We start from the raw sequence: 26,393 nt of genomic DNA, 5'->3' as shown, positions 1-26,393 counted from the left end.
CATCAGGCTGTGGTGCCAACCAAGCCCTCCTTGTCCCTGACCCTTCCCTTTGAGAGGCATCGCTTTCTCTCTTTGAGAGTCCTGCAGGTCCGATTCAGCTGTATTGTTAACAGATTTTTGTTGCTATGACTGTTTACACTTTGGTTGTAGATGTCATTTCAAGTGTGTGGTAAATGATCACTCTTATTTTGAAGGGAGAGCAGTAAGTCAGAAAAATGAAATAAAAATAACCCCAGGTTCCGTAGATTAAGAGATGATTTAATTCCCGACCTCTGGGCTTTGATGATGACAATATAAACACTAAGCGGCTCTGTGCAGGCATTTCCTTGTAGAATTTCTCGGTTTCAATTGGTACAGTGTATTTGTTCTGTTAACCGTCTGGTCAGTGTGCACCTTTCGATAAAGTCATGAGCTCTTCCCACTCTGGTACAAACCACCCATCTGCAAATAAAAAATCCCTCTGAGGAATTTGATGTTTTAGTAGCGTTCCATTTCCCCCTAAATTAGCTGAATTGTTCAGGGCTATCTCTTGTAAAAGAAATGTTTATAGATTTTTAGAAGAAGCAAAGAAAATTGACCTCTGATACCCAGGTGCCCTTGGAGCAGTAGTGATGGCCCGCCCCCAGCCATATGGAGGAAGGGCAGAGGAAGGGCAGAGAGCTGCATTCTGTCTGATGAGCTTGGGTGGATGTGATGTAAAAGTAAAAACAGATTGAGCCATAATGCCTGTTCCTCCCCCGCTCTCCTCCCCACTCCCCCCGAGCAGACGTGCTGGAGCCCCTCTGTCTAACGTGGATTTCCTTTTGTGTTGACTCTTTCTTGCCAAGGTCTTCCATCGACATCCATGTTAATAGCATTTCAGCAGCTTAAAAACATGCTGGAAGCTGCCTAGAGGAAGGTGGGGTAAGGAAGAAGACAAACAGTGTGTCCATGCAAAGGATTTCTGCAGATTTGCCTAGTAGCTCCCGTGGATGGATTTGAGCAGGAAGTGTAGAATTACAGGGGTTGGTGGGTTTAGAGTGATGTGCATCATTTAGGCCAGGATTTTGAAATATCCACAGTTGGTGACCACAGGCCACGAGACTAGGTTTTCATTTGATCAGTTTGCATTTTAATTTCCAGTGCTGCCGAGTTTAATAGACAGACTGGGTGACGCTAAAGACTCTGTGAGGGAACAAGACCAGGCCCTGCTGCTGAAGATCATGGATCAGGCTGCTAACCCCCAGGTGAGGCGGGGCAGGGCGGGGTTGGGGTGTTCCTGCAGAGCGCCAGTGGGTTTCAGAGGAAAATTTTCATGGCGTTTCATCTGGCCCCTCTTCCCCCCATAGGATATTTAAACAACAAACAGCAGAAGGTATACCTTTGAATAAGTTAGTGGACTTAACATGGGTATCGAGTGCTTGGTTTGATCCATTAGAGTTGAGCTCATTTACATAACTGACTCTGTGTGTCTCTGAAAAGATGCAGCTGTGGTGTCGGGGCACTCAGAGGCCTGGCTGCAGCCCTGGTCCCTGTCTGCTGGTGAGCTGGGGCTGCCAGGGGTCCAGCTGTCCATTGTTGTGGGATGGGGGGGGCGGCGGGGCGGGGAGGCATCAGGAAAAGCCTTCCCAGGAAAGGTAAAGCCTGCATTGGCCTGAAAAGCTGAGCAGCTGTTTGGCTTGTGGATGGGGTGGGCACAGCTGTTCAAGCTGAGAGAGCAGTGTCAGTATGTGACCTTGGGCCTCATTTTCCTCACCCATAAAATGGGGACAGTTTCACCTCCCTTTCAGGGCTGTTGGGAGAATTAAACGCAATTGTATAAAGGAATGTGTTTTGACCGTTTTTAACTTGATATACGAGCATAAGTCACCATTTTCCAGCAAGCTCTTGAGAGCGCTTAATGAGCTGGTGGAGGTGGGGAGGGCTTTGGCACCTGTTGCGACGTGTCCCCCCCCGCCCTGACCCCCGTGGGCCCCGCGTTGGACGGGGCTGCAGAAGCTGCCCTCTCTCCTCTCCCCCACCCCGTCCTCTGCGCCTGCAGTACGTGTGGGACCGGATGCTGGGAGGCTTCAAGCACAAGAACTTCCGCACCCGGGAAGGCACGTGTCTCTGCCTGGTCGCCACACTCAACGCGTAAGTCTGGTGGGGCCTCAGGGTGTCCTCGGCTGAGCTTTTGTATCTGTAACTGTTAATTCTGAAATCATCACGAATCTACTGGAAGTTATAGGGAAACGTCCTGGGAGGTGCCGTGCACCCACCTGTCGTCTTGCGTGTCTATAGTGCAGGGTCCAGACCAGGAAGTTGGTGTAGATACGATCCACAGAGCTTGTTCAGGTTCATCCAGGACACACGCATGTCGTGTGTGCGCAGCTCTGACACGGGTGCAGCTCTGGGTAACTCACTGCCATGTTCAAGATGCAGACCCGTACCTCGCCCCAGGCGCCCCCATGCTGCCACTCATGTACTCTCCAGCTCTGCGATTTCGTTATTTTATGAATGGAATCACATAGAATGTGACCATTTGAGATTGACCTTTTTTTCCCCCTCTCAGCGTAATTCCCTTGAGATTGCATACATGTTGTTGCCTGAACAGTAGTTTGTTCCTTTTTATTGATGAGTAGAATTCCCTGGTATAGACGTATCATAGTGTGTTTAACAGTTCACCCGTTGAAGGACATTTGAATATTTCCAGTTTTTGGTTATTTCAAATAATACTGTTGTGAGCACACATGTACCAGTTTCTGCATGAACAGAAGTTTTCATTTCTCTTGGGTCAGCGCCCAAGAGTACAATTGCTGGGTCATTTGGTAGATTCATCTTTACTTTTAAGAGAAACTGCCAAACTATTTTCCAGAGTGGTCTGTATCATTTTGCATTCCCACCAGCAGTGTATGAATGATTCATTTCTTCATTTCCTCGCTAGCATTGAATGTTACCACTGTCTTTAATTTTAACCATTTTGATATGCGTGTAGTGCTGTGTCATTGCGGTTTTAATTTGTGTTTCCCTAATAACTGTTGATGTTGAACATTTTAAGTGCTTATTTGTAGGAGAGCCTTTTTTTTTTTTTTTTTTTTGCGGTACGCGGGCCTCTCACTGTTGTGGCCTCTCCCGTTGCTCCGGATGCGCAGGCTCAGTGGCCGTGGCTCACGGGCCCAGCCGCTCCGCGGCATGTGGGATCTTCCTGGACCGGAGCACGAACCCGTGTCCCCTGCATCGGCAGGCGGACTCTCAACCACTGCGCCACCAGGGAAGCCCAGGACAGCCTTTTTTAAAATTACAAATTACAAATCACCTTTTCTGATTACTAAAGTAATACTGTGTATATCACAAAATTTACATAAAAAAGAAAATGATTATTGTCTATAATTCTGCCACCTTCAGATAATCACTGTTAACATGTAGCATTTTGTTACAGCCTTAAGAGTTTTATTATTTTTAAAAACAAAATGGAGGGCTTCCCTGGTGGCGCTGTGGTTGAGAGTCTGCCTGCCGATGCAGGGGACACGGGTTCGTGCCCCGGTCAGGGAAGATCCCACATGCCGCGGAGCGGCTGGGCCCGTGAGCCATGGCCGCTGAGCCTGCGCGTCCGGAGCCTGTGCTCCGCAACGGGAGAGGCCACAACAGTGAGAGGCCCGTGTACCGCAAAAAAAAAAACACAAAAAACAAAATGGAGATTGTAACGTTTATATTACCTTATAAGTTTTTTCTCTTAATGTGCTAGACTTTTCGGGACCATTAAATTCGGTCTCTGAAGCTTTTTTTTTGGCTGCACCACGGGGCATGCGGGATCTTAGTTCCCTAGCCAGGGATCGAACCCTTGCCGCCTGCAGTGGAAGCGCGGAGTCTTAACCACTGGACTGCCAGGGAAGTCCCTGGTCTCTGAAGCTTCTAAAAAATGTTTCTAGCCTTTGCTTACTGTAGTTCCGCATCTAAGAATTTGTCCTAAGAGAGTACTCAGGAAGGAATCAGGGAGAGTGTTGTTGACCGAGGGTGTCTGTGACAGCGTTTAGTTTATGGCGGTGAACAGCTGGAGATAGCTGAGCTGTCCTCCAGCAGGGCATCATTCAGCTGGCGTCCTCTCAGCCGTTTATCGCAGTCTGTCTTCAAGCGGTTATTAACTGAATGTCTGGTGTGGCAGAGAGCCACACAGCAGGGCGATTAGGGGAGGACCCCGGGAACCTGCCGGGTGGCTGAGTGCGCTGAGTTGGCCAGAGTAGGGACCACCGCATGACGCATGGCAGTGTCAAGACGACAGGACCCCACGTGGGCGAGACTGCGGCCGCGGCCTGGCAGCGAAGGGCTGGGCCAGGTGGGGGGACCCTGAGCCGGGGGTGGGGGTGGGCGCTTGTCCTAAGAGGCACTCACAGTTTAGAACTGTGCGGAGGGGCTGTGCGGGTGTGCGTTTAGTTTGGAAGCAGAGGGGGAAGGGTAAGGGGCGAGCCTTGGTGGGAGGTGGCGATGGGCCCAGGGAGGGAGGGAAGGAAGGGGTGAGAGGGAGGAGAGGCAGTGTGCTTTCCTCTCTTCCCACCAACAGTAAAGCACTGCTTTTGTTTTCAGCTCTGGAGCACATACCTTAACACTAAGCAAGATTGTGCCACATATATGTAACCTGCTCGGAGATCCAAACAGCCAGGTGAGTGTACTTAGTGAGAAAGAAATCATTGGCTGTAGACAGTGAGGGTGCATTTTGGTTCTGGGTGGGACTTTATTTCTCTCTCTAGAGCTCGGGGTGTTGGTTGAGGTGATGGGTGTTAGTGCCCAGTAGCATTTATCAGCGTCTTTGGTGGATGGGGCCCGCTTTGCCCTCTTCTCCACGTTGGGATGGGCCCTCACTAGCCTGTAAAGTGATGTCATCAGACCAGCCTCCAAGAGAAGGCACTCTGGTCACCATCTCTGCAGCTAGAGGGGTGGGCGTGGGGAGGGAGTGACGCTGATGGCGGAGCAGCGGCCCCCTTCTGGGGTGGGAGAGGTGGGCTGGGCAGGGCCTGCGGGGGCCTCTCGGAGGTGACAGAGAGGGCCCACGTTTTGTTTTGAGCGGTGGCCACATTGGTGCATATAACTGTGGAAACACTTCAGACTGACCTGTGCATGTTATTTTGTGTAAAGTAAAACAAAACCCAGAAACGTCAAAGCACCACTTCCCTGGTGTCAGTGTGGGTGGGTGGGGATTTGCTAAGCAGTGAGCAGGCAGCCCAGGCCCCGGAAGTGCCAGTTCTCTCCCAGGTCAGTTCTGGTTATCACCCAGAGCCCTGTCTGTCACGTTGGCTCACACACCTGGTTAGATGAGGGGCTGAAAATAGGAACAGTAACTCACAAAAGAAATGTACACCTGCCCATTGAACGGCATGGGATCGGAGTGCGCAGGTGCACCGGTAGGTGGCTGTTCAGTAGGAAACACTGCAGTACTGCGTGGCCCCCGGTGGTCTGGATCCGGCAGATCTGTGGATGCCTGGAGGGTTGGCGGCCCCCCTCCCCACGCAGTGTTCAGGGGTCGACGGTACATGGTGGACAGCATCTGTCAGTCTTGACTGGCGATGGCCACAGTGCCCTCCGTAGATGACTCTGCTCTCCCTCCACCGCCCCAGCTCAGCTCCGAGGGCCCTTGGGTCGCAGAGCCTCCTGTTCCGCATCCTTTCTCCCTCCTCATCTCTGCCCTTGATCCCAGCTGTGTTTCCCGCTTCCTCTTTGGTGCCCTGCTGCGCTCCCCTTCCCGTCGCCGGCAGCTCCTCCTGCCTTCTTGCTTGCTGCCGGCCTGTGTCCCTGCTCTCCCTCACCTGCACCCACTTGCTTCTTTCCGTGCATCCTCTATCCAGCCTTCGCTGAAAATATCTAACGTTGGAAATTTGAGTTTTAGATACTTTTATTTCCTGGATCATACTTTATGTTCATCATCAATTTGAAAATAACTGAAGCTACTTTGTATTTTTAAATGTTTTGGCCACACTGCGGCATGCGGGCTCTTAGTTCCCGGACCGGGGACTGAACCTGCACCCCCTGCATTGGAAGTGTGGAGTCCTAACCACTGGACCGCCAGGGTAGTCCCTAACTGAAGCTACTTTTAAAAAAGATTCTGAATTACCAGGTGGACTATTTTGCCCTTTTGCCCCCTTAACGTCTTGTCTCCACTTTGTTTCCTGTGGAAAAAAGTCCTTTATGGGGATCACTCCTTGAGGCTGTCACTGCTACCACGTGGTCCCTTCGGTAGAGCAAGAGAGCCAGCTGGGCTGGTCGAGGCTTTTTGTTCCTGACTCGGGTGCCTGCACCGGCCTGACAAGGTGATATGAGTATCCCCGCCGGCCTCAGAGAGGCAGTGTGCCGGGGTGAACGAGGCCGGGCTCAGTGGGCGGCTGTCAGCAGTCCGGAGTGGCAGCGCCTGTAGCCAGTTTCCCACACTGAGCATCGGAGGAGATCTTAGGAGTGTTTACCCGCACGTGTGCACGTGTGTGCAGACACAGACACGCGGTCCTCACCTCCCCGCACCCGGGGGCTCCACGCCAGCTCCTCTGATGCTAAATAACCCACTTACTCATCCCTCCTTCCAGGGTGCGTGTGTATGTCGCGTGTGCTTGTGCTCCTGACTTTATTTTCATTTTCTCGTCAGTCTTTCCTGCTGGTCTCTGAACCTTGAGGGTCAGGACTACCCCTGTCTCCTCTTTATCGTCCCAGGACTGCCTTCCAGTGGCCTTAGGACTGAGTAGACTCCCCATGGCTACCTGAGCGGTGTTCCCCTCTTAGCCATGGATGCCTCAGGCCGGAGAGGACAGTTGTGTGTTTTGCTGGTGCTATCACTGCACTGGGCCCCTGACCTTGTGGTCGGCTTGCATCCAGCTCTCAGTCCTCTGCGGGGGTGAGTGAGTGAGTGAGTGTGTGAGTGAGCGTGTGTGTGTGCGCGCGTGCGTGTGCGTGTGTGTGTTGAGCCCTGCAAACACTCCTGCCCCAGAGGCTGTGAGTCCTTTGGTACTGGTCTGAGTGCAGAGTGACTCAGCTTCTCAGAGCGGGCGCCCATGCGCAGGCTTTGTGTGGCTCAGGATGCTTTTGGCTGCTGAAAGTAACTCAAAGTCCAGCTCAGAATCACCAGAGCAGTGGGGAAAATGTATCATCCCTTGTATAGGGGGGGTGCCGAGGTAGGGAGGCCGCAGGGCCTGTTATTGGCTCAGTGATGTCCCCAGGACTGCGCGTCCCGCTCCACTTCTGCTGGGCTGCCCACCCCCTGGGCTTTGTCCTCTGCAGCTCTGCTCACAGGCCCTGCGTGGTACAGCCCAGCTGCACGCGTGTCCCGCGTGCCTGGCAGATGAAAGCCCGGTGCTCCTATGTGCCTCTCCTGTTTTCAGCTTTTCTAGATTGAAAGGTTCAAACGGAGGTAGAAGTGGAGAGAATGACGTACAGCATCCCCTCGGGCCCGTCCTCTGGCCTCAGCAGGTGACCAGGCGAGGCCAGTTTACTTTCATCTTTTTGCCTCCCCCACCCCATTGTTTGGAAGCAAAATGTAGATTATTTTGAAGGAAATCTTAGACATTGGTTCATTTAATTCTTAAATACTCTAAAGGGTAAGGGCTCTCCACCCCCGCAAGCCCCCCACATAACCTTAACACCATTATCACCTCCTGTCCCTCAAGAATGCCTGATTCTCTCATGTCATTAAGTGCCCAGTCCACGTGCACATTTCCCTGAGTGTCCCTGCGCTTACCCGCTTTCGCAGAGCGGACGGGCGTCTTCCGGAAGCTTTGCTCAGGCTCCCTGTCGTGTCTCGTGAGACCGCATCCTGTGCCGCGGTGTTAGCCCGCTGTCAGGGAAGGGACCAGGGTTATGGGGTGGCTTTACACTCGGGAGACTTTATCTCCCGAGCCGAGAACAGGGCCAGGGAGGACGGGGCCGCGGCATCCGAGACACCTGCTCGATGGGGAGCCCCTTTGTCAGATAAGGAGAACTCCAGTTCTGCCTGCAGACCTCTGACTTCATAGCTGCTCAGCTGGCCTAGGGCAGGCAGCGGTGGCCTCCGCAGGGCCTCCCCCCGCTGCCTGCCGTCTGTTTTGCTGAGGAGTTTGATCCGCATCTTCAGAGTCTAGAAGCATCTTGGGGTGGCTGAGGGGCTGGCACTGATCTCAGAGCTCTCTGCAGCTGGCCCTGGGCTGGCTGGCTGGCTGGGCTTAGGGGGGAGGGGCAGGGGAAGGAAGCCCCCGCAGAGGGTTTGACTGGTACCTGAGGAGTGGGCGGGTCTGAGACATCCTCTCTGTGGGCGGGTGGCTGCGGGGACAGGGTGGCTTTGGCCTCGAGTGGGTTTCTGGGTGCCCTCCCTGTCCCTGGGGGTGAAGTTCCCCCTGGAGTTTCCGCTGTGTAGGGAGCCCGTTCCTGGTGCCCACGTTGGGGTGCAGCGTGGCGCAGTGAGGTGACCGTGGGCCCCGGCAGGTGGCCAGCCCACCAGGCTCCGCCCTCCTCTGTGTCACAGTCAGCAGTGGCCCAGTGAGCGAGGTCGTAGATTTGAAGGCCTCAGGCTCTCTAAAGCCTTCGGCCAGGGCCCGGCAGGTGGAGCTTAATGTACGGGGCCCTGGTCTTTTGCTGTCCTGGTGGCCTGAGCTCTTGGGGTCATTTGCGTGGCGAGCCTGCGGGTGGGCAGAAGCGCGTGGGGCCCCCGTGGCGGCCTGTGGAGGGAGCACTGCATGGTTCCTTCAGCCCGAACCGACTTGCTTTGAGGGGACGCCCCTCCTCAGTTGGGCTGCGATACTTTGTAGTGCCACAGACAATCTGTTCTTCTGTGATTCTTGGGTCGTTTAGACCCTCAGATGCTCCCTGGCCCTGGAGCTTTCTAAGCCTGAGGAATAGCTATTTAAAGGCTAAGGTTGCTGGTCTGAGAGATGTAGATGATACCAGTCCCACCGGCCACTGTGCTGAGTGCTTTATGCATATAAACACGGGGCACAAACCGCTGGCCTGTGTCTGTGCACATACACGTGTCTGCAGGATGACTTCACTTCACGTGTGGAGTTTGGGTTTGCGAGTTGACATTTGGGAGGAGCGTTTCTGAGCTTCCGCAGAAGAGTGAAGGTGGGGCAGAGCTGTACCTGTGCCCCACGGCTACATGTTGGCGGCCGCCTGCCCGAGGCTGGGCATCCCCCTTCCCCCACCAGCGGGTCCCGGGCCGGGGCCATTGGTCATCGTGCACCCACCCTGCTCCATGCATCATGTTACCTGCCTGGGCCATGTAGCGCCCCCAGTTTGGCCCCGTAATAGGCAGTCAAATATTTGTTGAATTGAATCCATTTTTTTTCTTTCTATTCTTCTTCTTCTTATTTTTTTGCGGTACGCGGGCCTCTCACTGCCGTGGCCTCTCCCGTTGCAGAGCACAGGCTCCGGACACGCAGGCTCAGCGGCCGTGGCTCACGGGCCCAGCCGCTCCGCGGCATGTGGGATCTTCCCGGACCGGGGCATGAACCCGCGTCCCCTGCATCCGCAGGCGGACTCTCAACCACTGCGCCACCAGGGAAGCCCTCTTTCCATTATTTTTTTAAATCTCAAAGCAGCCTTCCACTTACGAAGGAGAATATGGAGACTAAAAGAGTTTAAAACACAGCATTGTAAAGCAGTTGTACTACAATAAGGATGTATAAATGAATGAATGAATGAAAGTTTAAATGCTTTGTCCAAAGTTATGGCAGCCTCTAAATGGCCAAGTAAGTCCTCAGGCCTACTTTGACTCTAAGGCTAGTAATTTTATTAATTGATTGGATGAATGAATGAAAGATTCTTTAAATTCTATAGCGCTTTACAATTTCAAAAGTTTCACACATGATTTCATATAATCTCATAATAACCCCATTTCTCCTACCCCAATATTGCCCCTCCCCCCTTCCCTCTCCCCACTGGCAACCACTACTTTGTTCTCTATATATGGGAGTCTCGCTCTTTTTTGTTTTATTCACTAGTTTGTTGTGTTGTTTAGATTCCACATATAAGCAATATGTTACAGTATTTGTCTTTCTCTGTCTGACTTATTTCACTTAGAAGGCTAGTCATTTCTCCACTAAACCCCTTAAACTCTTCATAGCCCAGACTTTGTAAGTAGCAGACAGGGTATCGATTGCTCTTTAAAGGGGGTCCCCGGTGTGATCTGCTCTGGCTCTGAGCAGACGTCATCACTAGAAAGTAAACCACGGCGATGCACTTGTCACTGATCCTCAAGACAGGGCATTGACTGCTTTTGTGAGATGTGCATGTTTCAATAGGGAAATGTTCCCTAACATCAGAAATTATTTCCTTTCCAAAATAAGCTGGTTTTAGTCAGCTCAGGCTGCCATTACAAAATACCGTAGACTGGGAGGCTTAAACCACGGAAGTTTGTCTCTCACAGTTCTGGAGGCCGGCAGTCCTGGAACAGGGTGTCGGTGTGGCCGCACTCTACTGAGGGTTCTCTTCCTGGCTAGCAGACACATAGAGCTGTCTGGTGTCTCTCTTATAAAGACGCCCCTCTTATTATTATCAGGACCCACTCTTACGACCTCATTTAACCTTAACTACCTTCTTTATGGGCCTGTCTCTAACTGCCATCATCAACATATGAGTTGTTTCGGGGGCTGGTGGGTCACACACACAGTTTGGTGCATAGCATCAGGTTTTGGGTGAGAAGTAATAAGAACTTAGAATTTGCCTTTTTCTATCACGAGGGGGAAAATTGTAAACAAAATTACCTATCGTATACCGCTGTTAAATCAAAGGGTAACTTGGCAGTGTTCAGAGCTGTAAACTGTTTGTACCCCTGCTTCTTTCTTCTCTGTTTCTTTGATTTCATTGCTTGAGACCAAATCTGCAATTGTGGTTGCTCTCTTGTCTTTGCTGGCTCTCCTCCCCTGGGCACCCCTGGGCAACCCAAAGTCTGGCCTTGAGTCCATTGGATTTATAAACTTTTTTTCTTCCCACCTTTCTATTGGCAAAATTTTAGACCTATAGAAAAATGGAAAGGGTAGTATAGTGAACACCCATATTTACCATTTAACTTTTGTCACATTTGTCTTATATCTCAACGTGTATACACACATGTGCACACACACACACACACACACAGAGAAATAGACCTTTTTTCTTGAACCATTTGGAAGTATCTAGCACACGATCTTTTTACTCCTGGGTGCTTCAGTGTGTGTCTGCTAACAACGGGGATATTTTTGTGTAATCACATGTTTTCACATCCAAGAAATTTAACATTGATACAACTATAATGTTTGGTATACACACAGCCCATATTCAAAGTTTCCTGTTCTGTTTTTTTTGTGTGTGTGTGTGTGTTTTTGTTTTTTGCGGTATGCGGGCCTCTCACTGTTGTGGCCTCTCCCGTTGCGGAGCACAGGCTCCGGACGCGCAGGCCCAGTGGCCGTGGCTCACAGGCCCAGCCGCTCCGCGGCATGTGGGATCTTCCCGGACCAGGGCACGAACCCGTGTCCCCTGCATCGGCAGGCGGACTCTCAACCACTGCGCCACCAGGGAAGCCCTAGCGCCACCAGGGAAGCCCTGTGTGTGTGTTTTTTTTAAGTCCATTCTGTCTCGAGCCTTACATATCACGACCTTTCTTTTCCTATCTGTGTTTGGCCAGACTGCTGCCTTGCTCTTCCTGGAGTGTATGCATTGCTTCTCTGCTTTCATGCCTCTGCGCAGGCTGCTTACCTTGTTTGGAGCCTGTCTCATTCCATCTTTCCCTGGTAAAATGCTGTGTTTCTAAATACATTTTAAGTGGTTCCTTCCTCTTCCATAAACTGTTTCTTGGTATCCTCTGGTGTGCTGTCTCCCTTCCCTAAACTATGTGAGCTCTTTGTACTCTTTTGTATAACATTTATTACATCCTGCCCTGTGTTACATGTAGAATTTGTGGACTTTTTTTCCCATCTCCCTTTTAGAACTATGAGCTTCTTGAATGCAGTCTCCGTGTAGCCTCTACCATCGTTTTTTATTGCTCCCTAAGTATTTATTTGACCTACCTCCAGAATGTTTTACATCGTGTTTTATTTTTAGAATAATTCATTTATTTGTAGTGTTTTCTATTTCGGAAAGGTGGTCTGGTTTCCAGACGTCGTCTTAAAGGATGGAAAGAACTAAGGGGTGTGGACTTTAGCAGGTACATAGGGATGGGATCTGAATTTTTTCCTCCTCTTTGGAACTGTGCCCACAGAGTCAAAGCTGTCAAACACAGCTGTGTCTAGTCCCATGCCCCTTAAGGGTTGTGTTTAGAATCGCGCTGGTGAGTGGGTGATAAACTTGGGGTGTTGTATAGCCTGTTGTGTCCACAGCAGGAAGTGCTGGGGAATGACACAGAGCAGCTGTAAGATCTCTTCTTTTACATCTAGGTTCGAGATGCAGCAATAAACAGCTTAGTGGAAATTTACAGACATGTAGGAGAACGTGTGAGGGCAGATCTCAGTAAGAAAGGATTGCCACAGTCCCGGTGAGTTCAGACTTTTTTCCTTTCTTCTGCTCTTTCCCCCTGTACTCCTTCTCAGTTAACATCTTGGTTTGCACTGCTTATTTTGTTGTGGTAATTTTACTGAAAGAATATACGGTGAGAGGATCGGTGGATGGAGATCGCACCCAGATCACGTGTCAGGGGCCCCCTTTCATTCCACTTGCTCAAAAGTAAGACTTTCTCACCCGGACGTCTAGCCAGGTCCCCTGCCACATACCGATTCTAGAAGCATATTTAAAAGTGTTTGGTGTTGGAAGATTCAGCATTCTCTCGGTTCGTACGGCTCTGCATTTCGTATACGCACGACACCTAGTATAGTAGGGGCTTGGAGAATATTTGTTTGAATGAAGCCTTTCCAGGATGAGTCTGGATAGAAACATACAAGTAATAATTCTGGAAAACATCTTTGAAATGATAGCTTTCTGGTCAGGAATGCCAGTCTCAATGTCCAAGTCTCCAGTGCAAGGAGGTCAGTGTCTTATCACATCCAGGACAACTTGAGTCCACAGATGTTTCTGTCGTAGTCAGAATTTTAAAAGTAATGAAAAATCACTCACCTATGATTTTACCTACGACAGAGAAATCTTACACCAAATGAATTCTAAGCCTTTTGCCCGTCAATTCCATTGTGGGAGAAAGTGATATGAAAATCCTGGGAAGTTAGGCCTGGATGGGACTCACAGAGCGGCTTGTCTGGCCTGTCACTGTGTCCACGGGGACAGCAGAGGCCCGGCGGCAGGAAGTGGCTGGAGAGATCACACAGCTAGCAAGTCAGGGCTCAGACTGAAGTCCTGTTCTTCGTTTTCTCCACCCCGTTCCACAGAAGAGCTTACGGACTCTTGGGCATCTCGATGTGGGATGGAATGTTGAAACATACAGGAGCCGTCTGCCGTGATGCCCCTCAGCCAGGTGTGACGGAAGTGGGCCACCTGACTTACCCTGCAGTCGGGGTGCCTGGAGCACCTGGGGGGGGGCATCTTTCTTTGTTGAGAGTCACATCTGACCCCAGTGCTGCTCTCACCATGGCCCCTGTAATTTTTTTTTTTTTTTTAAGCACTACAAGACTTTATAATGGTGCTGGAAATAGTCCATGCTAGCAGACAGTGTGATCCATGAGCCCTGGGGGCGGGGTCGGCAGGGAGTGTGGCAGAGACCGCCCGTTTATACCGAGAGCCTTTCAGTGGGACAGAGGCAGCAGACGAGAATACGACGACTTTACGTGTTTTTTACAAGGGGCAATCTGTGAGAACGGGGGTTTTTAATTCCTGTATTTCACGGACCTCAACCTGCTGGTCTTTGAATGGACGGTGAGAACGCTTAGGAGGGAGCTGCATTAGAAAGTGCCGACCGGGCTGTTGGGGAAAACTGGAGGGTGCAGATGAGCAGCAGAGCAGCGGTGGCTGGAGGGGTGGCTATTTAGTGATGACGTCACCAGCACTGTCGGGGAAGCAGGCCTTGGGCAGCGAGACCCTCTCCTGCTTCCGCACGGCATCACCGCGCTGAGTAGCTCACGGTGAGCCTAGGCCGTGACCGGCCCCGTCTTCCCTGTGGGATTCGGGGGTCGTGTCCGATGGTTGCTGTAGCAGCCGACGACGGGGAGGTGACATGGTGAAACTGAGATCTAGAGAGATGAGCACAGGAGGCAGCTCACCCTGCAGGCCTGCTTGCAGGGGTGGCCCGGGCTGCGGCCTGGGAGCTTGGATGTGGGGGGCTTCCACCATTTCCACAGAGTGGGCCGGCGGTGGGGGGGGTCTCTTGCTGCAGCCCGGCCGGGGCGTGGCTGCCCTCCTGCTCTCCTGCGGGGGTCTGGCGATTGCGGAGCCTTAGGCAGGGGGTGCCTGGGTGACCAGCGCCCATAAACCCTGCCCTCAGACTCAACGAGCTCTCCCAGTGGCCGGCGTTCCACCCGCGGCGCCACAGCTTGTGGCTGGGGAATTCAGCCTGTGACTCTAGTGGGAAGCTTGCTCGGCTTTCTGTGGACTTCACCCCACACGCCCTTTCTCTTTGCTGATTTTCCTTGTGCGCTTTTACCGTAATGATCACAGCTGGGAGTGTGACTCTGTGCTGAGGGCTGTGAGTCCTCCTAGTGAATCATGAAACCTGGGGTGGTCTTGGGGACCCCTGCACGGAGATTGGTTCAGGTAAGGTCCCTCCTGGAGCTGGGGTTAGAACCTTCTCTTCCAGATTCCCAGTCATGTGGTTTCTTTCCCCCCCATCACCCCTCACCCCCTTTTAAAAAGGAAATATTAAATAAATATTAAAAAGAAGCTACAGAAGAGTTAGAGCCTCTGTGAACAGGAATGAGAGTTTCCATTATCTCATGTTAGCTAAAATCCTTCCTAAAAATTCTGGACCGAAAGGAGAGGGTGAGCCTAGGGAAATGGACCCACATCTTTTACAGCCATTATTGTAAAAATCTGGCAGACACACAGTGCTTGGAGAACTACGCTGTTAGTTCTTTAAAAACTGTAGTGAAAGGATCGGAAACTTCATGTTTCTTTGTATTTATGACAAGACAGTTACATGGGATCTCACACTGTGAGGGCCAGAGGCTCCGGCTGCCACCTTAATTTTGTTGGGGACCGTGTCCAAATGAAACAAGACATGGAAAGAATCTCCTACCGTTGTTTGGGAAATTTAGTATCTGCTATGTGTGGCTCCAAGTGGCTGACTGGAATACTTGAATATTCTAGACTTCTTTTACGTCATTACAGGGTTTTTTTGTTAACTATGTGAGAGCATAGGGGAGTCTTCAGCTTGGCAAGATTCCATAGCACTAACAAAACATTGTGGAATTTGCTTGATGTTTTCTAAAACTTGCGTTTAGTCCTGGAATAAAAACGTTATCGTCTTCCGAGTTTGTTCATTGAGCGAGTGCCGTATTTGAGAAGATTAATTGAATCTCTAGGAAATACGTGATGAAAAAGAATGCCTTCCTAATGTCAGCTACCTGACTTAGGGAATAAGAGTAATGATCTGATTTTGGCAGTAGTTTTCTTTGCCCATTTCACAGTTGGGAAGAGAGACTCGTACGCTCTCAGTTTCACTTTGGAGGAGCTGGAATCATGCTTTGGGGCCATGTGTTCAGTAGTTGTTGGAGTATTTCATCTGCTGGCTAAAGTCATGTTCCTCCCGAGAAGGGAGTGGAGATGTTTGGCCCAGTCTTCATTTTAGGAGGTGTCTCCCCTCCGTGGGGTGTCAGCACAGCTGAGCTGCGAACTTCATTAGCGTAGTATTTGGCCATTTTCTATTGTTTTACGCGTATTGTTTTCACCGTTCACGCACGTGATGTGTTCTGAAAACAAGTACTACAGGATTCACTTCTAGCTGTCTGTTATACGAGGCCATACGCTGTAGGATATTTGTGAGGTGTGCTTGGAACTAAGGAAAACGTCGGGAGGTGCCCTGTCACTCACTACCCAAGGCTTCCCTTCACAGACAGGTGCTGTCCGCCTGTGTGCACACTCACTGTCACCCCACTGTATGTGGCAGAATATATGTCCATTCCATATGGTGTATTTTAGTTTGCGAAGCTTTGGTAAAAAGATCACTGGTGTTAACTTTCTTCTGGAACCATCACCTGGGAACCAAGCTCCTGAAACAGCAGCAGCTTGAAATCTGATGATAGTTTAAGATAGAACTGAAGATAGAACTGAAGCATGTCAGTGGGTGCATTGTAACTACTTGTTAAACTTTTCCTTCCTGTGAACCTACAGTTTTGAATAGCTCTCATAATATTTGTTCATAAAAATTGTATAAACATTCACTAGCCATTATTATCTCATGATTGTATTGTTAAGGGGAGAATTGAGACTTTCTTATTTTTAATTTTAATTTGCTTGCTAAAGCTTTGGTGTTATAGGGAGGGCCCAGGGCAAAAGCAGATGAGAAAGGTGCTCTGTGATACCCCCTCTCATTTTTAAATTTTATTTTCTGTCATTCATACAGAGAAGGTTGACTAGGTTTACAAGATACATTGAAAAAAGGCAATTCCTTATCTCTCCTGCCATTTTTCCTTAGAGGCAAACAGCGTCAACTGTTTTTACTGACTATGTTGTATCTGTTGCTCTGCCTCTAAATACTGTGCATGCACTGCTGTTTCTTAGTTTTGGGTCAATCTAAGAATTTTACTTCACATTACGGAGGGTGAATTTCAGCTCTCTTTCCTCCTAACCTCCCTCAGGTGCACTTACTGTCTCCTCGTCCACGTTTTCATTTTGATGAGGACGACATTTAGTTTATTCTCTGGCTGTGTAGGCCGTTCACAGCTCCCTATTTATGTTTGGTGAACTTTGATGACTCTACCGTCTCTCCCCACCCCCCATGCACCCTGTTTCCCTGGGTTAGCGTCTTACCTTCATCTGTGTAGTTGTCTGCATGCTCCTCTTGCACCAGCGCTGTCTACCCACTGACGTACGAGTCAGGTACGTCTCCTTGAGCCTGCCCTTGCAGTCCACAGCAGCCGCCTCCACTGCCTCTCGCTTACCGTACCATCCTCCAGGGACTGCACTGCACCTTTCTCTGCAGGTGCACCTGCTGTTTCTTGGAGACGTCCTTCTTGGTTTTGTCCCTCATCATAATGGTGAGTATCTTCCAGTAGCTTTCTGAGAAAAGATGTGGAGAAGGAAAGTTTTTTGAGTCTGAGAATATTTTTATTCTATCTCGGTACTGATAGTCTGTCAGGGTTTAGAGATCTAGGTTGGAAGTCCTTTTTTTCCTCCAGAATGTTGAAGTTCATGTCCCCGCTCCCCTGCTTGTGTCTCAGCTTTCAGTGTTTCTAGTGAGAACCCAAAGTCATTCTGATTCTTTATTGTATGTCGATAACTTCGGTTCTCTTTGTCCTCACCGTTTGTCTGAAGCTTTATGATGATGGGTCTTATATGAGACTCTTTTCATTTCTTGTTGTGCACTTGGAGGGCCTTTCAGGCTGGAACCTCATGCTGTCTAGATCTGGGCAAGTTTCTTTAAAAATATAATGACCGCTTGGACTAGTTGGTCTTCTGATTCTCTTATTTTTCTCTCCCATTTATAGCTTCACAATTTTGCCCTGTGAGTAATGCTCCTGTGAAAATGGGTGTACAAATATCTGTCCCATCCCCTGCTTTCAGTTCTTTTGGGTGTAAGCTTTTTTTTTTTTTTTTCTGTGGTACGCAGGCCCCTCACTGTTGTGGCCTCTCCCGTTGTGGAGCACAGGCTCCAGACGCGCAGGCTCAGTGGCCATGGCTCACAGGCCCAGCCGCTCCGCGGCATGTGGGATCCTCCCGGACCGGGGCATGAACCCGTGTCCCCTGCATCGGCAGGTGGACTCTCAACCATTGCGCCACCGGGGAAGCCCCTGGGTGCAAGCTTTTTGAGGAACCACCATCCTGTCCTGCAGCTGCTGCACCATTCTGCATTCCTGTCTGCAGTACACATCCTGCCATCAATTGTTATCTCCTGTTTTGTTTTGTTTTGTTAAATAGCCATCCTAATGAGTTTCTCTTTGTGCTTTTGATCCTCATGGAATCTTTGTGGGACCTTTGTTGAAAATCAGCTGACCACTAATATAAAGGTTTCTTGGGAATTCCCTGGCGGTCCAGTGGTTAAGAGAGCCCGTGTTCAATACCTGCTCAGGGAACAAAATCCCATAAGCCACGCGGGGTGGCCAAAATAAAATTATTTTTTCTGTGATCTCAGTTCTACATTGATCTGTATGCCTGTCCTACTGGTAGCACACTGTCTTGATTAATTTAACTTTGTAGTAAATTTCGAAATCCACGTTTGTTCTTTTAAAGTTTGTCTTGGCTGTTCTGAGTGCCTTTTGTGTCCATGTGAATTTTATGATGTGTTTGTCAATTTCTGCAAAAAAGGACAGCTGGGATTTTGGTAGGAACTGAATCTGTAATGAGTTTGGGGAATAGTGCCATCTTAACAACATTGCCTTCCAGTCCATGAACGTGGAATGTCTTTCCATTTTTTTAAAAGTCTTTAATTACTTTCAGCAATTGCTTAGTAGTGTCCAGTGGACAAGTCTTACACTTCCTTTGTTGAATTAACTCCTATGTATTTTCTTTTGGTGCTATTGTAAGCAGAATTTTTAAATTTCAGTTTCAGATGGTTCATTGTTAACGTAGGGAAACACAATTGATTTTTTTGTATTGATCTTGAATCCTGCAACCTTGCTGAACTCCCTGGTTCCAAAGGTTTTGCCGTGGACTTCTTGGGATTTTTAAATACAAGATATGTCGTCTGCCAGTAGAGAGAGTTTATTTCTTCCTTTCCAATCTAGGTGCCTTTTATTTCCTCTTTTTTTGCCTAAAAGCCCTGGCTGGAACTTCCAGTAAGATGGTGAATAGAAGTGCTGAGAGGGGACAGCATTGTCCTGTCCTGATCTTAGAAGAAAAGCTTTCAGTCTTACACCATATTTTATAATGTTAACTTTGGGTTTTTTTCTGTATGACTTTATGAGGTTGATAAAGTTTTATTCCTAGTTTCTTGAGTGTTTTTATCATGAAAGGTTGTTGGATTTTTTCAAATACTTTTTCCACATCTACTGAGATGATTATGTAACTTTGTTTTTTATTCTCTTGATATGTTGTATTATATTAATTGATTTTCAGATATTAAACCAACTCTGCATTCCTAGGACAAATATCACTTGGTTATGGTGTACAACTCTTTTTATTTCTGCTGGATTCACAAGGAGTATCGGTCTGTACTTTTATTGTGATGTCTTTTCTGGTTTTGTTGTTACTGTAATATTAGCCTCATAGAAAGCATTCCCTCCTCTTCTGTTTTTTAGGGGTGTATATATATATTTGTTTAATTAGTAGACTTATTTGTTAGAGCAGTTTTCGTTTTATAGAAAAACTGACTGGAAAGGACAAGAGAGTTCCCTTATTCTGTCCTCCCCCGCTCACAGTTTCTCCCATTCTGGTCTCTATTTTGAAAGAGTTTGTGAAGGATTGGTGCTAATTCTTTTTTAAACATTTGTTAAAATTCACCAAAGGTGAAGCCATTTGGGCCTGGGCTTTGCTTTAGGGATGCAGTTTTGATTCCTGAATTCAATTTCTTTACTTGTTATAGGTCTATTCAGATTTTGTTTCTTCTTGTGTCAGTTTTGGTAGCTTGTGTCTGTCCAGGAATTTGTCCATTTTATCTAAGTTAACTAATTTTTCACATACTGTTGTTCATAGTGTTCTCTTGTGATCCTTTTCATTTTTGTAAGGACAGTAGTAATGTGCATTCTTTCATATTTTTATTTCAGTAATTTGAGTCTTCTTTCTTCTGATCTATCTAGCTAAAGGTTTCTCAAATTTGTTGATCAAAGAACTGACTTTTGGTTTGTTGATTTTTCTCTATTGTTTCTCTCTTCCCTGTTTCATATATTTCTACTCTGATCTTTGTTATTTCCTTCCTTTTGCTTGATTTGCTTTGCTTTTTTTTTTTTTTCCTCTCAGTTTTTTAGGGTAAAGGTTAAGTTGTTGATTTGGGATCTTTGTTTTCTTATAGGCATTTGTTTGGCTGCATTTCATAAGTTTTGGTATGTTGTGCTTTTTTTTTGAAGTATAGTTGTTGTACAATGTTACATAAGCTACAGGTGTACAAAACAGTGATTCACAATTTTTAAAGGTTATACTCCATTTATAGTTATTATCAAATACTGGCTATATTTCCTTTGTTGTACGATATATCTTTATAGCTTATTTTATACCTAATAGTTTGTACCTCTTAATGCCCCTATTTTGCCCCTCTCCATTCCTCTTCCCACTGGTAACCACTAGTTTGTTCTCTATATCTGTGAGTCTGTTTGTTTGTTATATTCACTAGTTGTTTTTTTTTTTAGATTCCACATATAAGTAATATCATACAGCATTTGTCTTTCTCTGTCTGACTTATTTCACTTGGTATGTTGTACTTTCATTTTCGTTCATCTCAAAGTAGTATCTAATTTCCCTTTTATTTTCATCTTTGACCTGTTTGTTATTAGGGCTGTTTTGTTAAATTCCTACATTATTTGTAACTTTCCCATTTCTATTTGTTATTCATATCTAATTTTATCCTATTGTGGTCAGAGATCATAATTTCTGTGTTCTGTGGTTTCGGTTCTTTCAAGTTTATTGGGGCTTGTTTTATGGCCCAACATGTGGTCTGTCCTGGAGAATGTTCCATGTGCACTTGAGAAGAATCTGTATTTGAAATGTGCAATCCCTGTTAATACTGATGAATTACCTAGTTCTCTCTTCAGTTCTGTCACTTTTTGTTTCATATATTTTGGGGCTCTGTTCTTAGGTGCTTATAATTGTGTCTTTCTGATACACTGATCCTTTTATCACTGTAAAAATGTCCTTCTTTGTCCGTGGTAGCAATTTTTGTCTTGAAGTCTATACTGTCTGATATTACTATAGATACCCTAGGTCTGTTTTGAACACTGTTTGCATGGATTATCTTTTTACATCCTTTTACTTTCAACCTTTGTGTCTTTGTGTCTAAAATGGATCTCTCATAGATAGCATGTAGTTGGGTCTTGTTTGTTTATTCAACTTGAAAATCTTTGCCATTTAATTGAAGTGTTTAATCCATTCATATTTAATGTAGTACTGATAAGGTACACTATTTCTGCTATTTTATTTTGCTCTTTGTGTTCTGTATGTCATGACTTTCTGGTTCCTCTGTCCTTTCATTACTGCCTTATTTTGTAATAAATAGATATTTTCTAGTATGCCAGTTTAATTTTCTTGCTGTTTGTTTTATGGAATTATTAGTGTGTTTGTTCTGGGGATTTCAATTAACATCTTAAATTATAGCAGGCTAGTTTGAATTATTATTCTTAATTTTAGTATTAAAAACTTTACTCCTACATAGCCCTATTTTCTCCCCACCTCTCTGTTGCTATTCTTGTTATACAGATTACACCTTTGTACATTATAAGCTAGCCAACATACAGTTTTATAATTATTGCTTTATGCAATGTCCTTTTAAGTCATGTAGGACCAGCGAAGAGTTAACAACAAAAAAATAACATTTGTACTGTCTTTTATGTTTACCTGTGTTTTATATTTACCTTTGTAGTTTTTCATCACCTCTTGTGATGTGTGGGGGATTTGTTCCAGGACCCCCTGTGGATGCCAAAAATCCATGGTTGCTCGAGCCTCTTATATAAAATGGTGTAGTATTTGCTTATGACTTATCCTCTTGTATGCTTTAAACCATCTCTAGGTTACTTAAAATACCTAAACACAATGTAAATCCTATGTAAATAGTTGCTGGCATGTGACAAATTCAAGTTTTCTTTTTTGGAACTTTCTAAAAATAAAAAAATATATTTTTGGTCCACGGTTGGTTGAATCCCCAGATGTGGAACCCACGAATACGGAAGGCTGACTGAACTTTTACTGGTGTTCTTTATGTCTCCATGTGGATTTGGGCTCTTGTACTGTGTTCTTTCATTTCAATTCGGAGTCTTATTTTATTCTTTGCTTATCAAGAAATGTCCTAAATTCTCCTTCATTCCCCCGCCCCCCCCACCCCCGCCCTGCCGCCATGCCCCAAGTCTGCACTTTATTGTATTATTAGTATGGCTTCATGTAAAGACTGAAGTGTCTTTGGTCCAGAGAGGATTCTCTGCTTCAATTTTGAAGGTTGATTTTGTTGGATATAGAAGTCTTGGTTGAGATTTTTAGTTTCAGGACTTTGAATATATTATCCCACAGCTGCCTGGCCTCCATTGTTTTCTGTTTTTTGGGTTTTTTTAAAAACATCTTTATTGGAGTATAATTGCTTTACAATGGTGCATTAGTTTCTGCTGTATAACAAAGTGAATCAGCTATGCATATACATATATCCCCATATGTCCTCCCTCTTGCGTCTCCCTCCCACCCTCCCTAACCCACCCCTCTAGGTGGTCACAAAGCACTGAGCTGATCTCCCTGTGCTATGCGGCTGCTTCCCACTAGCGGTCTATTTTACATTTGCCTCCATTGTTTTTAATGAAAAATCAGTTACCAATCTTATTGGGGAGCCCTTGTACGTGATGAATGGCTCCTCTGTTGTTGTTTTCAAAGTGTTCTCTTTGTCTTTTCTTTTAATCCTTTGCTTATTGTGTGTCTAGGTTAGGATCTCTTTAAGTTTATCCCATTGGGAGTTTGTTGAGCTTCATGAATTTAGAACGTTTTCGGTCATCATTTCTTCACATATTTTTTCTGTCCCTTTTCCTTTCCCCTCTCCTTCTGGGATTCCAATTAAGTGTATGTTGGTATAGTAAGAAGATAATCTCTGAGGCTCTGTTTATTTATTTTTCCTGTTCATTTTTCTTCTGTTTCTCAGACACGGTAGTGTCAATTGACTCATCTGCAAGTTTGCTGCTGCTTTTTCTCCCAAATCACTGAAATCACTGTTGAGCCTCTCTAGTGAATTTTTATTCATTTATTTTAAAAAAATTATTTATTTATTTATTTATTGGCTGTGTTGGATCCTCGTTGCTGTGTGCGGGCTTTCTCTAGTTGCAACGAGCAGGGACTACTCTTTGTTGCGGTGCGCAGGCTTCTCGTTGCGGTGGCTTCTCTTGTTGCAGAGCGTGGGCTCTAGGCGTGCAGGCTTCAGTAGTTGTGGCACACAGGCTTCAGTAGTTGTGGCTCGTGGGCTATAGAGCACAGCCTCAGTAGTTGTGGTGCATGGGCTTAGTTGCTCCGTAGCATGTGGGATCTTCCTGGACCAGGGCTCGAACCCGTGTCCCCTGCATTGGCAGGCGGATTCTTAACCACTGCGCCACCAGGGAAGCCCTGAATTTTTAATTTTAGTTGTTTATAAATGTTTAATTTCATTTCGAGAATTTCTGTATGATTCTTATGTTTTCTGTCTCTTCATTGATATTCTCTATTTGGTGAGACCTTGGTTCTTATATTTTCCCCAGGCTTGCTGTTGTTGGTGTTTATTGTTTTTGTTGCTCATTGCTTGTTTAGTGACTTATCTGAACTAATGCTGTAAAGTCTGTAGTTTTTGGTTGTGTGTGGTTACTATAGTCACCTGTCCTTGGTTAGGTTAGCGTTCAGCTGATGATTGGACAGGGGTTTCCTTCAGTGCCTTTGCTGAAGGCTCTGTATGTTGGGACGTGCTTTCAGTGTTCTGGCAGGCAGTTTATAAGTTACTGCCTTTATGTCTCTTTACTGCCTGCTTGTGCAGAATCTCACGGTCAGCCAGAGGTGAGACGTTAGTGCCTTGGGTCATTCTCAGGCATGCACACAGCCTTGTCCATATATGTGATCTTTTAGATTCCCAGGAATGTGTCAGAGCTTTTCAAAGTTTCCTGAGAACATCTCATCCTCCAGTTTTTCCTTATAAGTTTTTTGGTCAGTTTCTTTGCTCCGGCGGTTATTGCTGTGTTAAATAGTCATTGTGGATTCTTTTTGATTGTGGCCTCAGGGAAAAGGGTCTCACACTGAGCATGCTCTGAGTGAGGTGCGATAAAGACAAGCCCTGTGAACGGGGCTTCAGGGATATACCAGGCAGGTCAGATAATGACAGTTCTCTGGGAATGGGGATTCTTGGGGGCTCCAGACTTGTTCAACTTTTTCTAGTGTTGAGGCTGTTGGTTTTCAGCCTGAGTTGAGGTGGAAATAGGGCGCTTGCAAAGCAATGGAAAACTTACTGTTCTTACCAAGATTCAGCCTTTTTGCTTGAAGAATGCTCGGATTGTTGTAAGCCTTTGTTTAATTTCCAGTTTTGGAAAACTTGATTTTGCTGATGTTTTCTTTGCTTCTTTGGAGGAGCAAATTTTCAGAGGTCCTTATGGTGCCATTTTGAAGGGCTCCTCCCCGTGTGCTTTTTTTTTTTTTTTTTTAAAGAATTGTGTTGCATTCTTTAAAAAAAAAAAAAAAAAATTATTTATTTATTTATGGCTGTGTTGGGTCTTCGTTTCTGTGCGAGGGCCTTCTCCAGCTGGGGCAAGCGGGGGCCACTCTTTATCGCGGTGCGCGGGCGTCTCACTGTCGCTGCTTCTCTTGTTGTGGAGCACAGGCTCCAGACGCTCAGGCTCAGCAGTTGTGGCTCACGGGCTCAGCCACTCTGCGGCATGTGGTATCCTCCCCGACCAGGGCTCGAACCCGTGTCCCCCGCACTGGTAGGCAGACTCTCAACCACTGTGCCACCGGGGAAGCCCCCTGTGTGCTTTTATAATTAAAATATTTTCTCATCTCTTTGGAAATACAAATAATATATTAAAAACTGTTCAGAGCTTCCCTGGTGGCGCAGTGGTTGAGAGTCTGCCTGCTGATGCAGGGGACACGGGTTCATGCCCGGGTCCGGGAAGATCCCACATGCCGCAGAGAGGCTAGGCCCGTGAGCCATGGCCGCTGAGCCTGCGCGTCCGGAGCCTGTGCTCCGCAACGGGAGAGGCCACAACAGTGAGAGGCCCGCGTACCGCAAAAAAAAACACAACCAAACAAACTGTTCATAGTCTTTTCTCTAAATTGGGATTTGGGGGTATGTGTGTGTTCCTTTTGGTCTCTCTTTTTCATATTACAAGCTTTGCTCATATAGTTTATAATCCTTGGTACGTACTCATATTTAAGAGTAGTGGACTGAAAAGCCAATTATAAACTCTGAGTGTAGAACTGGAGCTTGTTTACCATGAGATTACTAGTATTTGCTTTTAGGAGATTATTTTAAACTTATAAAATATTCTAGGGAGGCGTAATTAGATCTAAATCTTACAGTAAAATAAACACCAGTTGCATTGAAGAATTGAAAATAAAATTTAAATTCAGAAAAATCAGAGGAAAATGGTATTGGGTTATTTGTCAAACTAGTGAAGAAATTTATTTTATATTTGAGATCCAGAGATTTAAAATTTAGAAAGTGCAAAAAAAATTGGTGGCTTCAGAGGGTAATTGTTAGTTTTGTATTCAACGTCTTTGAACCTGTAAAACTCACCCTTTCAGACTTGTGCAAGTTGGTAGGTCGTGGGAGAGGCATTTTGTATTGCTGTGCTCAGGGCTAGGAGACAGAAGGCATTCCCAGGGGAGGTTTTGTTGCTCTTGGACTGTCATAAAGCCAGGCTCCTGCGATCCGGGGGTGGTCATCTGGACAGGAGCCATTGTCTAGGCAGCTATCGAGGCAGGAGCCGGAAAGCAGCGGGAAAGGACGCCTGCCTGAAGTAATTCTGAATTATGGTGCAGGTGCCAACAACGGTAATCAGCTTAGCCTTCCCATACCTAGTTGTCTGGGCCTACCGGTTGTGGGTCCCGTGGCCGCTGTGAGGAGACCCTACCTGCGAGCTACAGAGAATCTACAGGTGCTTCCACAGTTGCCATCGATAATGGTGAACACTCTCCCAGGAACGGAGGAAGTACTCGCCCCTCCCAGTGATTTCAGGGACAACCAGCTGGAGGTGCCCTTTGTCCCCGATGGGCAGCCTTGCAGACATGCTCACGTCAGAGGGTGTGGCTATGATGCAATAAAGTGGCAACTTGGTCAGGGCAGGCCCCGGCAACCTGTGTAGGGATATTATTTATGGGCTTGTTAAGCCAGTGGGGATCTTTGTTACTTATCAAAGGGCAGGTGATGGAAACATCATAAGAACTTGATTCTAAGGCATCTTTCCAGATTTTTAGTAACCACGGGAGTTGCAAGTGAGCAATAGTTTTACTCATCTGGTCCTGGGATGACAAATAGAACTTTAACTCAGTGCCAACTTTGATTCATTGGTCGTAGCTGCCTGGAGCAGTTTTGGGAAGGATTCTGAGGCTACACCTGGACTTAGATGGAAAGATGGGTTGAAAAGATCGATATCCGCCATGGGACGGGAAGCGGGAGGGGCCGTGTTATCAGGCTGGTTCATCCCCTTCACTTACCTCGTGTTTGCTTATGAGTATTTTTGGCTCCCTTGTTTCCTAGAATGTTACAGTCTAAGTAGAATAGAATGAAGCAGAGGTAAGTAGGAGCTGTAGAGGGTGGGACCTTCCCACACTCAGCATCTAGCTAGTTCAGT

At 46.9% G+C, this 26,393-nt stretch overlaps 1 protein-coding gene across 9 annotated transcripts in view; it reads left to right on the top strand.

Moving 5' to 3' along the window:
- Positions 1-26,393, top strand: part of CLASP1 (cytoplasmic linker associated protein 1) — a 271,572-nt gene that overhangs the window by 86,684 nt on the left and 158,495 nt on the right. For 8 of the 9 annotated variants that reach the window (XR_003793859.1, XM_029224716.1, XM_029224715.1 and 5 more), the window contains 4 exons: positions 1,123-1,226; positions 2,021-2,112; positions 4,540-4,615; positions 12,312-12,409. Coding sequence is in view for 7 of the 9 variants with exons in the window: in XM_029224716.1 (XP_029080549.1) it covers positions 1,123-1,226; positions 2,021-2,112; positions 4,540-4,615; positions 12,312-12,409 (370 nt within the window). In the remaining 2 variants the exon portion in view is untranslated. The other variant, XM_029224722.1, reaches the window with a different exon arrangement.

This window comes from Monodon monoceros, unplaced genomic scaffold (genome assembly GCF_005190385.1).
Source record: "Monodon monoceros isolate NGI ecotype Baffin Bay Population unplaced genomic scaffold, NGI_Narwhal_1 Super_Scaffold_16, whole genome shotgun sequence".
NCBI classification, from domain to species: Eukaryota; Metazoa; Chordata; class Mammalia; order Artiodactyla; family Monodontidae; genus Monodon; species Monodon monoceros.
Note: the sequence above shows the minus strand (reverse complement) of the source record. Positions and strands in the feature narration are given on the sequence as shown.